Below are 10,964 nucleotides of genomic sequence, written 5' to 3' on the forward strand. Positions count from 1 at the left end.
TCAGATAATTTATTTCAGAGCAATTCACCCACCGAAGGCGCAGCAGCTTAAACGCTGACATATTAATTTTCCTGAACGGGAGCCAGTATTGTTTGTGGGACTGGGGCCGGTGCTCCAAGGGAGCTGGGGCTGCGCGACCCCGCTGTGCGGCACGCTCGGCTACGTCCCTGCCTGCTAATTGCTTGCTCACCAGACTGTGATAAAATAATTGCTGCTATAAATTTTCTCTCCTTCCCTGCATAAGATATCCAGGGGAAGCAGCGCGGGTGGAACCGCTGCCTGCCAGCCCTGGAGAGAGGGCAGCAAGAGCAAGGCAGAGCCAAGGCAGGGCCGTGCAGGGGGGGGGAGCAGCAGCTGCCTGCAGAGAGCGGCTCCTTGGGGCTGCAAGTGGAGCCCGTGCTGGCAGCTCTGCACCAGCACCAGGCAGGAGGACTGGGAGCTGGGGAGGGGTCTCAGGGCAGATGCCCCAGCCTGGATGCGCACAGTGACCGGGTGCCCTGAGCAAAGCGGCCCCAAAACTCAGCCTCAATCAACCCTCTCAGCCCTGAGTGGTGGCTCCCCTGCATCCCCCACCCCACAGCCCACCCAGCATGAAGGAGACGGAGGCAGGGCTGTGCCACGCTCGCCTTTAATGCCCAGCTCAGCTGCTGTCGCCAGCCGGCTCGGAGTAAACCAGCACCAGCCGCCCCCAGCGGTCCGGGTCCACAGGCAGCTCGTTGGGCTGCACCGGCTCCACCAGGAGCTCCAGCTGGCAGGACTGCCCCGCCGCCGGCCGCGGCACTGCCAGCCCCACCACGCGGAACAGGCAGGCGTGCGCCAGCCCCAGGAGCTGGGGCTGCTGTGGCTCATCCCGGCGGCACCGCGTGCCCAGGCTGAGCACACGGAAATGGTTGGCGCGCCCCGGAGGGAAGGCCCAGCGCAGGGTGAGGCTGAGGGAGAGCTGCTGCGCGTCGGGACCCTCCTGCCACCACAGCTGCGAGGCCGTCAGGCTCTGCACCTGTGGCGGGGAGGCTGCCACGCTGGCCGCATCCAGCACCTGCAGAAGGGAGCACAGAGCCACCAGGGGCAGGTGTGAAAGCAGCCGGGCACCCAGCCTGCCCTCGCAGCCTCCCGCTGCAGGGATGTGCGTGGGGCACTCACCCGGACCTCCCCCAGGAGGCAGGTAAAGCGCGTCTCCTGCGGGCTGGACTGCTGGCGGGACACCAGCAGGGAGAGGTCGCGCAGCATGCAGCCTTGCAGCTCCAGCTCGTAGCACCTGGGAGCAGAGGGGCAGAGCTGGCACAGGGCTGGGGCTGCCCCCGTTCACCCAGAGGCGCAGGGCACCTGCGGGGCACTCACCGGCTGGTCCAGCCCTCGGAGCCACGGCTGCAGGCAGCGAGCAGCGCGGAGAGGCCGGGTGGAGGTGCCGGGAGGAGCCGGGGGTGGTGCCGGCCGTGGGGCTCTGCGAGAAGGGGAGCGAGAGGCTGAGCCGTGCCCTACAGGGGGCACTGACTGCAGGCAGCACAGGGGGGTGGGCAGGGTCCTCACCGGGCAGGGGGGTGATGTGGCCCTCGTGGCAGGTATCCGAGTCCCAGGTGGTGAGCTCCAGGGCAACTGTGAATTCGTCACGGTGCGGCCCCTCCATCTTATAGAGCAGGTTCAGGAAGAGCTTGGGGGGCGCCTGCATCTGGAAAGAGAACAGGCTGATGACCCCAAGTCCACCCAGAGAAAGAGAGAGAGAGAGAGAAAGAGGAGAGAAAGAGAAGATGCATTGGGTTAGGTCTGCTGGGCAGCGCCTGCTGGAGCACCCCATGGCACAGTCACCGCGAGGCCCACGGGGCTGGCACGGCTCTGCCCAGGCCTCCGGCTGCTGAGCCAGGCCGGCACGGTGCCAGCGCAGCACTCAGGAGGTGGAAATGGGGCTTTGTCACCCAACTCACCGGATGGCCACGCGCTCCTCGCCAGCAGGGATGGTCCCCTGCACCCGCAGGGAGCTGCCCCCGCACCAGGCGTCCTGCAGGCAGCAGCTGGTGAGCAGCTGGCCCTCGCTCTCCGTGTAGAGGGGCTGGATCTCCTGAGCACTCAGGTTGTACCAGGGCCCGGGCTCTTCCTCCTGCGGAACGGGGAGCACTGGGTCAGGCAGGGAGCTGGGAGCAGGACGCTGCCTCCCCATCTGGAGCAGAGCCACGGCCCCACACCCCGCACCCCGCACCCACCTTCCCGGTGAGGAACCTGCTGGTGCCCATGCCCAGGCTGAAGGAGGTGGCAAGGGGCAGCGTGCAGATGCGGTGTGTGGGCAGGTAGTCTGCCAGCAAGCCCCAGAACCTGGAGGAAAGGCGGTTGTTGGAGCAGAGACTTGCCTCAGCCGAGACCTGGGGGCCAGGCAGCCCCTTACGGCCAGCCCCTGCCCCACCATGCCCGTGCTCACTTGTTCTCGTTCTGCAGGAAGTTCTCTGCCCCGAGGTGCTCATAGACCCAGCCAGGGGCGAAGATGGCCGCGGACAAGCTGTGCTTGCGGATCAGGCTCAGCGACTGCGGAGACAAGCTGTGAGCAACACGGGCACGAGGCGAGATCACCTCGTCACCCGCCCCGTCCCCTCTCCCCCCAGGTCCTGCTGGCCCTGCAGCGGGGCAGGATCACACCGCAGGAAATCCTGCAGCATCTCCCCCTCCGGGCACTGCAGCACCGCAGTCCCCCCGTTCCCTCCTCGTGCACGCCTCCCAGCCCGGCAGCGCCCAGACTTCACCGCCCCGTCCTGATTTAGCCTGGTACGGCCAAGCCATCGATGCAAGCTCAGAGCCCGGCACCAGGGGGAGACCTGGGATCCTGCTCTGGTCCAGCCTCACCACACACACCTTGTGAGAGTCGAAGCCACCACCGACCACATCCCCACGGGCAAAGACATCAACACCAACGTAGACGTCGGCGTGGCGCTGCCCGGCCAGCCTGCGCGTACGCTCCAGGTGCTCCTCCTTCCAGTTGTAGTTGACGAACAGCCCGTCACAGGCATCAAAGAACACCCTGGGGACAAGGGGCGGCGTGGGAGGGAGGATGCTGTGCCTGCTCCCCACAGGACACCCCACCGAGGGGCTGTGCTGGCCATGGCCTGCCCACCCCAGCCCAGGACTGAGGTGTGGGGTGGGTTCACGGCCCCTCCCTGGGGCTGTCCTTGCTCAGGTGAAGCAGCAGACCAGCCGTGTGCCCAGCCACTCACCTATTCTGCTCGTTCAGCTCGTTCTGCCATCTCAGCGCGCCGTTCTCCAGGACGCTGTCATACCAAATCACCAGCCCGCCGGGCACGGCGCTGTGCACCTGCGCAGTCAAACGCCGCAGGAAGGGGGACAAATTTTCCACCGCCACCGCCTGGCAGGAGAGAGAGCAGAGGGCAGCTGGACACAGGCTGGGTATGGGAGCCCTGCACAGGGACCCGCCAGCCACGGGAGCAGCGTGTGAGCCCCGGAGCCGGGGGGACTGAGCCCCTGCAAGAGGCAGGGAGCGGGGGCAGGAGGCAGGCAGGGTGCGGGTGCTGCTCACGCTCAGCGTGTTCTCAATGTTGATCAGCCACCCATCAAAGCGGTAGTGCTGGGCGATGCGGGCCAGCTGGTCGCTCACGGCGCCGTACGCTTCAGCCCCAGCAGCCAGGAACGCCTCGCACACCTTCTCCCCACCCGTCCACTCCGTGATGAAGGTCCCTGGGGAGGCAGCGAGGGCAGTGTCACTGCATGTCCCGGTGAACTCACCATGCGCCCCAGGGTGCCAGGCCTCGGCACCACATCACCTCGCAGCCGCCAGCCCTTCCCTCACCCAGCATGGGGACACCATTCCGGTGAGCCGCGTTGGTCCAGCACACGGGCGGGATGGTGACGGTGTGGTGGCTGAAGTAGACGAAGATGTCGATGTGCCGCCAGTGGTAGAAGACGTAGGGGTTGCGCGTGGCTGAGCCCTGGATGAACCTACAGCAGAGGAGAGGGAAGAGGGTTAGGCAATGCGGGAACGATGCTGGCGGCCAGCTGCAGGGCTGGGCAGGGGCCTGACTCACTCCCCGTGAGCCGGGCAGAGCAGTGGCACTGCCACCCCTGTGGACCCCGGCTCAGAGCAGCCCAGCAGAGCGCACAGCCCTGCCTGGCCGCGGGCTGGGAGCGCACCCAGCGGGCACGGAGCACCCGGCCGCCGCATCCCGTGGCCGGCAGCACCCACCGGTCCTCCAGGTATCCCCCCCGCATGTCGTGGCACACCAGCGTCCGGGGCCTCCGGCTGCTCAGCGGGGGCTGGCGCTGGGCCAGCGGCACGGTGGCGATGTTGAAGTCGTCGTTGGCATCGGGCTGCCAGGCCAGCAGCTCCTCCAGGCCGGACAAGAAGAAGCTGACGGGTTCCGTTGTGCCGGTGTCGAAGTGCCGGGCTGTGGCGGGCGAGAAGCGGGGCGGTGGTGCTCAGCGGGGCCGGGGTGGTCCCACCGCCACCCGAGGGTGTCTCGGCCCCGCCACCCACGGGTGCCTCACCTGGCAGGGGCTGCGGGCGGGTGCTGATGGCTTCGTGCAGGACCGTGGTCCCCCGGTGCTCCGCCGCCGGCTGCAGGCTGCCCGGGGATGGGGATGAGGCCGGGGCCGCCCAGCACCGCCGGGCCGGGCCAGCACCGTGGCCAGCGCCTGGCGCTCCGGGACGAGCCCCGAGCAGCACCGGGCCCGGCCCCGGCCCCGTCCCTGTCCCCGTCCCCATCCCGCCGCCCACCTCCTCCGCCGCCGGCCGCCCCGCTCCTCCTCGGCCTCCCCGGCCCCGGGCCTCTTCCCCCGCCGCCCGGGCCCGTCCTGAGCCGCCTCCGCCGCCGCCGCCATCGCCGCCGCCTCCCGCACTGGCGGCCGCGGGGCCCGGCCCGGCCTGGCCCTGCCGGGGGCGCGGCCGCCGAGCTCCGCCCGGCCCCGGCCCGGCCCCGCCGCCAGGCCCGGCCCCGCCCCGGCTCCGGGCCCCCGAGCGCCCCCGGGGCCTCTCCCGGGCCTGGGCCCGGTCCGATCCCCCCCCCCCGCCACCCCCGGGGCACCGGGTGGGCCCGCGGCCCTAATTAATGGGCCCTAATTAATGTGCCCTGAGCTGTCCTCCAGCCCCCGCTGGGGTCTGTTTAAGCTCAGCCCCGGTCCCCGTTTCCTCCCCCAGCCGTGCTGGAGCCGTGCTGGTCTCCAGCTCAGCCCTGCCTGGCTCTGGACCCACTGCTCGGGACCCCCATCCTGCAGGGCCCCCATCCCGCAGCTTCCCCATCCCGCAGCCTCCCCGGCTTCCCCTCGGGGCTGCCCCATGCCCAGGGGACCTGTGGATGTTGCAGGTGACCCAGCCGCCATCCCCGGCCTGCCCTGCCCGGCTCGCTCAGCAGCTGTAGGACAGGCACTGCCGGCTTCATCACACCCTGAGCTCCGGTTCCCTGGCCTTAGGGGCACAGCCGGCCCTCCTGCAGCCCGTCCCGGGGGTCCCGGTCCTCCCAGCAGCCCAGCCCGTGGTCCTCAGGGAGCCCCCACACTGAGCACCTGCAGGCACGGAACAGGAGGGAGCACAAAGGTGTGAGCAGGGACCTGACTCGGGGGTGTTTAATGTGATCACAAGCCGTACAGGGAGCGGGGGGCAGCGCGCTGCCCCAGGCCCTGCTCTGCTGCTGCACGTAGGAAAACAAAAAGCCTGGCCAGCACATAGCCTAACCGAAGAGGAGCAGCTGAGGCTGAAGGCCGGGAGCCAGCCCCCTCCTCAGCGGGTGTGGAGCATGAGAAGAGGCTGCAACACGGGGGCAAGGAGGGCACCAGCAAGGGGAACGGCTGCAGCCCCCTCCCCGCTGGGTGCACGCAGGGGAGCTGCCAGCCCGGGGACACCCCAGCGCTGCCCTGCAGCCTCCTCCTCGCTGGGGCCCGGTGCTGCGGAAGGAGAGTGGCCGTTAGTGCCGTTATCACCGCTCACCCTTATCTTTCCTGTGGGGCACTGAGAACCCCCTGCCCGTTTCTAGGAACAAGGCCTGTAGAGCACGTCCGTGAGGGCTGGGCGATGGAGGTGCCCTCGCACACAGCACTGGTGGCCAAACCCTTTTGGCTGGTGCCAGCTCACGGCCAGAGCCGCACGAATCTGTGCCCCAGCAAAGCCAGCTCTGCAGCAGGCACAGAAGGGGCTGAGGTCCCTGCCCGCCCCAGGCCAGCAGCCACCTCCCAGGGCACGCATGCAGCGGAGGCTGGAAGTGTCTTTGTCTCCTCTGGGTGCATCCGCTCGGCCTCGGAAGGAGCGGGGGGTATTCACGCAGCTGCTGGGGTAGTGGCATGTAGGAGGGCTAACAGCTTAATGCAGAGCGGCACGCGGGGGGCTGGGGGGTCCCCGCGCCCCAGGGGAGGGGAGCAGGGCGCAGCAGGCGCTCAGGGGTCCCCGCTGTACTTGATGAGGTGGCCGCTGAAGGTGATGTAGGTGTCGTATTCGTCGCTGAAAACTGCGTTCTCGCGCTCGCCCTTGTAGAGCCGCACCCAGACCTCGTCCTGCTCCTGCAGCTCCAGCATGACGCTCTGGCTCTGCATGATGCTGCGGTCGCTCACCTGGGCGTAGAGGATCACCACCTCCGCCCCGTTGCGCATGATGTGCAGGTAGGTCTCCTTCTGGTTCCAGGTGTGCACGTTCAGGCTGAAGTAGTAGATGCCGGGGACGTAGCAGTAGAACTTGCCCGTGAACATGTTGAAGTGCTCGTAGAGGTTGACAAACTCCGTGTCGAAGATCAGGGTCTGGTAGTAGTCGTTGCTGTGCAGGGGTTTCTTGCGGCCCACCGAGAAGGCAGCGTAGTGGCTCTTGCAGCGCTCCCCCGGGGCGCCCACGCTGCCCTTCTGTCCCTTGGGCCCCGTGTGGCCCCTGCTGCCGGCCACCCCCATCTTGCCGTACTTCCCCTGCATGCCCCGCTCGCCTCGGTCTCCCTTCTCACCTGGGCAGAGCGGAGGGGATGGTTTTGGTGTCAGAAGGGGGTGCCAGCTCCAACCCCAGCACCGGGAGCCCAGCTCTGCACCGCTCCTGGGGTCTGCAGGCGGGCTGGCGGTGCCCTGCAGCATGGGATTTGGCTGGGGACGGAGCCCCCCCCCCAGCCCTCACCTTTCAGGATGGTCATGTTGATCTGGGGCTGGTACTGGGGGTAGGAGAAGCGCTGCTCGGGCGGCTCACAGCAGCGAACGCAGCGGGGCCGGGGGGGCAGCCCCTCCTGGGCACCGCCAGCCTTCTGCTCCCATGGGGGCCTAGGGGGAGGCAGAAAGCAAAGCGCAACGGGGAGCTACGTGTGGGGACAGGGGCACTTCATGGTGCCAGGCCTGCTCTGTGCCCCCACAAAGCGCCCCCATCCCCGGGGCCCCCTCACCTGGCAGCGTGGTGCTGGGACGGAGCCTCCTCGGGGTCCATGGAGCGCCCATCGGGGCCAGGGCTGGGGCTGGGGCTGGGGTTGGGGCTGGTCTGGCTGCCCGCAGGGGAGGGCAGTGACAGGCAGGAGAGCAGCAGGACACCGAGCACCCCGAGCCCCTTCATGCTGCAGCAGCGCCCTGTGAGACACCGGGGGTGGCTGAGGGGGGTGGCAAAGCCCAGCAGCACCCAGGGGTGGGCAGGGGGCAGGCAGGGACCCGGCCCCGCAGCGGGATGGGGGTGCAGCTGGTGGGCTTTGTGGCTCCCCTCGGCCCTTCTGAGGGCTGGTGGCACGGCTGTGCCCTGCAGTGTCCCCAGTGCGGGGCCTGGAGCACCTCGCAGCCCCGGGCAGGGCACAGCCATGGCTCCAGCCTGGAAAAGGTTTTTCTTGTGGGAGCCCTTCCCCGGCAGAGCCCACAGCGTGGGGGCACATCCCACAGCTGCAGGGACTGTCTGTAACTAATACCCAGCCACCCGGGGCCACCTGGCCTCGGCGATGCTCCAGGGGGTGTCTGGGGATACCCATGTTTAGGGCGGCGTGGGGGCTCGGGGCTCTCCAGCAAACTGGGATCTGGGGTCCTGGGGATCCAGGGGTGGGGCTGAGCAGGGGTCCTGGGCTGAACGTCCAAGCCCAGAGCCAAGAGGCTGCTCCTGCTCAGCCCTGCTCCGACTGCCCCCCGCTGACCCCCAGGAGCAGCAGCTTGGAGCCCCAGCACCTGGAAAACGAGGTGGCTCCGGCTGCTGCGGGGCAAACGGCAGCGCTGCCTGTCCTGGGGGGGTCCCAGCCCTGCCCATGGGGGTCTTCACGCCTCCTCCCACCCTCACGCTGTGCAGGGACCCCTGTACAAACCCCATGGACTGGGCTGCCCCTGCCCCAGGAGCTGCTGGCCCCCAGCCTGCAGCGCTGTGCCTTGGCCCTTGGCAGGAGGGAGCAGGAGCTGCTGCCCCAGAGCCACGGCGCTGCCGGGAGCCAGCCACCCCCAGGAGAAACCTTGCTGGGAGCCCACATCCTGCGTGGGGCCCAAGCTAATATTTGCAGTAGCTGGTGGCACCCCGGCCCAGCCCTGGCTCCTGCCCTTCCTTGCTTTATCAGCCCCGTATCAGCTTGGGGCCACACGGAGGCATGGGGCTGAGCAGGGTGCGCCGTGCCCTATGGCCCCAAAGGTGCCAGGTGAGCGTGTGGCACTGCCCAGCAGCTCCACACCCATGGTTGTGGGGCCCAGGGCAGTGGCACTGTGCCGGGGCTCCTGCTAGGAGCCGGTGTCCCGCTGGGGCACAGCCGGGCAGTGGCCTGGGTCCGCACCGGGAGCGCACCCCCAAGTGCCAGGGGTGAACGGGCAGCGGGATCCTGAGAGGCTGTGGGGAGCCTCGCTGGAGTTTGGGGCAGAATCCCACTCTTTTGGTGACTGCCTGGGTCCTCAAGTGACTGTCAGGGTGGGACAGCCCGGGGCTGGCTGCCCCCAGAGCACGGGGCTGTGGGGACCCAGCCAGGCGCGCTCCGGCAGCAGGCTGGGAGGGCGTTCAAGGGCAGGATGCCGGGCTGGTGACTCACATCCATGGAACAGGGAAGGGGCGGAGGGATGGGGAAAATCTCCAAAGGGCTTTCCCTCCGCTCACGCCCTCTGCAAAGCCCTTCACGTGCTTCTCCCGTGCCTGCCCTGCCCCAAGGAAGCCCCGGTGCGGGGCTGTCCCCCAGCTCCCGGCCCTACCTTGGCTCACATCCCGCTGCCAGGAGGCAGGGCTGGCGGCACCGCGGGCAGCCTGGTGCCGTGTCCTCCCTCCCCGTGCCTGCCGCCTGCCCACGCACGGCCCCACGTGCAGGGAGAAGCAGCGAGGAGCAGCCCCAGCCTGGGGCTCGTGAGCAGGCAGCAGCCGGGGAGCAGCAGCCCCGGCTCCCTGAGCCCCGCCAGGCCTCCAGCTGTGCCAGCCATATGCCGGCGATGGCAGCCCGCTGCTGGGGAGCCCCTGGCTTTCTCCCTGCCCCAGGACCACGGTTCTCAGGCCTCCCGTCGAGCCAGACGATTCCTGGGAACCTGCAGCAGGCTCAGCCCCAGGGAGCACACAGCTTTGCTCAGCGGGGAGGAGAAATCCTTAGCCAGGATGTTCCCCCTGAGAAAGGCCGGCTGCTTGCAGGCTGCTGCAGGGCTGCAAATGGAGGCGAGCGCGCTCTGCGCACGTGGCGCTGCCTGCAGCACGCGGGGCTCCCCAGCACCCCCAGCAGGCGTCTCCCCCCCGCGCCCCGCAGGCACGGCGGGCAGGCAGCACGCACGTATGCGCGGGCATCTCCGGTCTTGCTGAAGGGACTCTGTTTTTTCCTGTCGGGGCTGGATGCTCTCCAGGAGCAGTTGGGAGATTTAAATCCAGCGGCTGCTGAAGCCCCGGGACTGCAAGTCAAAACATCCTGAAAACATTCCAGGCAGCTTGAAAGAACAGGATGAAAGAAGAGCAAATGCCGGGGAGATATGAGGGGGTTTGGAGCGCTGCAGGACCGGCACGCCCCCCCTCACCCTCCTCACCCTCCCGTGGTGGACGCAGCCCCCCCTGAGCCGCAGCAACGGGAGCTGGGATGCCTCTGGCGTCCAGGGATGTGTTGGAGGTTCGGCTCCCCCCAGCCTCTCGCCCCAGCAGCTGGGATGTTTGCGGAGCCATTTGCAAACTGGGAGCAGCCCAGACCCGGTGGGCAGCAGGACTGGAGCTGCATGGGGAGGGGGCAGCCAGGGACCGACGGGGAGGGTGCAGCCCCCCAGCCCCTGCGGGCAGTGCTGGAGGGAGGCTGTGCTGGGCACCCAGTAACTGTGGTGTGCAGCCCTGGGATGGCCCAGCCCTGGCTTTGACGTGCTCGTGGGGGCCGACTTTTTGGGCTCAGGTAAGGGTGGGGACGCTGCGGTGGCCCCACACCGTGTGGGGCCTGATCTGCAGGCGCCAGCACCGAGTCCCCCAGGGCTGCTGCAGGTTGAGCTGTCCCCTGAAAGGACACGCGAGGCTCAGCCCTGCGGTCCCCACCACCCCCTTGTGGGTAGGGCAAGGTCCTTGCCCGGCTACCTGGGGCACGGCCAAGGGGACGGGACTTGCCCCAGGGCACCCGTGCACCCACGCCACCTCCTGGGTGAGTCCACACCGCTGCTGGGCAGCCTGCAGCTGACAGCAGGCACAGGGGCACAGCTCCACGGCACTCATCCCGGGTCGGCAGCCGCCCCCAGCCCTGCCCCACACCTACCTCTGGGGCTGCTCTGTCCTGGCGCTGCCTCCCCAGCCCTACAGCATCGCCCCGCAGCCGCGCCGCCAGCCCCGAGGCGCGGGGCAGAGCCCGCAGCGGCCGCGCTCCCTGCCTCTGGCAGCCTCCTCGCCTCCCCTGGCCGGGCGGAAACTTTCTGGGAAGCAAAAGGAGGGGAGCGAAGAAGCAGCAGCGGGATAAACACAGCCAGCAGCCCTCCCCCTGCCAGATGCAGCCCAGCGCAGTGCGTGTGCGCGCCTGGGCCTGCCGCCAGCGGGACATGGGCCCGGGGGCAGGGAGGGGGCTGTTAGGGCAGGGAGGGGGCTGTAAGGCCGGGGAGGGGGCTGTAAGGCCGGGGAGGGGGCTGGTGGGGCAGAAGCA

The 10,964-nt window shown here is 68.8% G+C and overlaps 2 protein-coding genes across 3 annotated transcripts; both read right to left on the bottom strand.

Moving 5' to 3' along the window:
• Positions 1-612: 612 nt before the first annotated feature.
• Positions 613-4,881, bottom strand: ENGASE (endo-beta-N-acetylglucosaminidase). Its single transcript, XM_068654670.1, has 14 exons — positions 4,709-4,881; positions 4,480-4,556; positions 4,178-4,379; positions 3,785-3,933; positions 3,515-3,672; positions 3,195-3,343; positions 2,836-3,001; positions 2,408-2,511; positions 2,196-2,304; positions 1,920-2,092; positions 1,528-1,682; positions 1,339-1,441; positions 1,141-1,255; positions 613-1,036 (listed from the first exon to the last, which is right to left on the bottom strand). The coding sequence occupies exons 1-14, from the start codon at positions 4,810-4,812 to the stop codon at positions 641-643; spliced, it is 2,160 nt and encodes a 719-aa protein (XP_068510771.1). The 5' UTR covers positions 4,813-4,881; the 3' UTR covers positions 613-640.
• Positions 4,882-5,525: 644 nt separating this feature from the next.
• C1QTNF1 (C1q and TNF related 1) lies at positions 5,526-10,823 on the bottom strand. 2 transcript variants are annotated; one of them, XM_068654700.1, is made up of 4 exons: positions 10,587-10,823; positions 7,332-7,509; positions 7,073-7,212; positions 5,526-6,908 (listed from the first exon to the last, which is right to left on the bottom strand). In XM_068654700.1, exons 2-4 carry the CDS (start codon positions 7,493-7,495, stop codon positions 6,358-6,360), a joined length of 855 nt encoding a protein of 284 aa, XP_068510801.1. In that variant the 5' UTR covers positions 7,496-7,509; positions 10,587-10,823; the 3' UTR covers positions 5,526-6,357. The 2 variants fall into 2 exon arrangements, with proteins under 2 accessions (XP_068510801.1, XP_068510802.1); XM_068654701.1 differs by lacking the exon at positions 10,587-10,823 and adding an exon at positions 9,079-9,213.
• Positions 10,824-10,964: the final 141 nt, after the last annotated feature.

Source organism: Anas acuta, chromosome 18 (genome assembly GCF_963932015.1).
Source record: "Anas acuta chromosome 18, bAnaAcu1.1, whole genome shotgun sequence".
Taxonomy (NCBI): Eukaryota; Metazoa; Chordata; class Aves; order Anseriformes; family Anatidae; genus Anas; species Anas acuta.

What these genes read in the sequence shown, in the direction of transcription:
- ENGASE (XM_068654670.1), bottom strand. Translation starts at nt 4,812, where the DNA reads ATGGCGGCGGCGGCGGAGGCGGCTCAGGACGGGCCCGGGCGGCGGGGG. An exon ending in GTGGCTTCGACTCTCACAAG is followed by an intron (nt 2,512 to 2,835) that starts GTGTGTGTGGTG and finishes TTGTCTCCGCAG; the next exon opens with TCGCTGAGCCTGATCCGCAA. An exon ending in GCCTCCTGGGGGAGGTCCGG is followed by an intron (nt 1,037 to 1,140) that starts GTGAGTGCCCCA and finishes TCCCTTCTGCAG; the next exon opens with GTGCTGGATGCGGCCAGCGT.
- C1QTNF1 (XM_068654700.1), bottom strand. Translation starts at nt 7,495, where the DNA reads ATGAAGGGGCTCGGGGTGCTCGGTGTCCTGCTGCTCTCCTGCCTGTCA. An exon ending in TCCCAGCACCACGCTGCCAG is followed by an intron (nt 7,213 to 7,331) that starts GTGAGGGGGCCC and finishes GCCTCCCCCTAG; the next exon opens with GCCCCCATGGGAGCAGAAGG. An exon ending in CAACATGACCATCCTGAAAG is followed by an intron (nt 6,909 to 7,072) that starts GTGAGGGCTGGG and finishes CGCTCTGCCCAG; the next exon opens with GTGAGAAGGGAGACCGAGGC.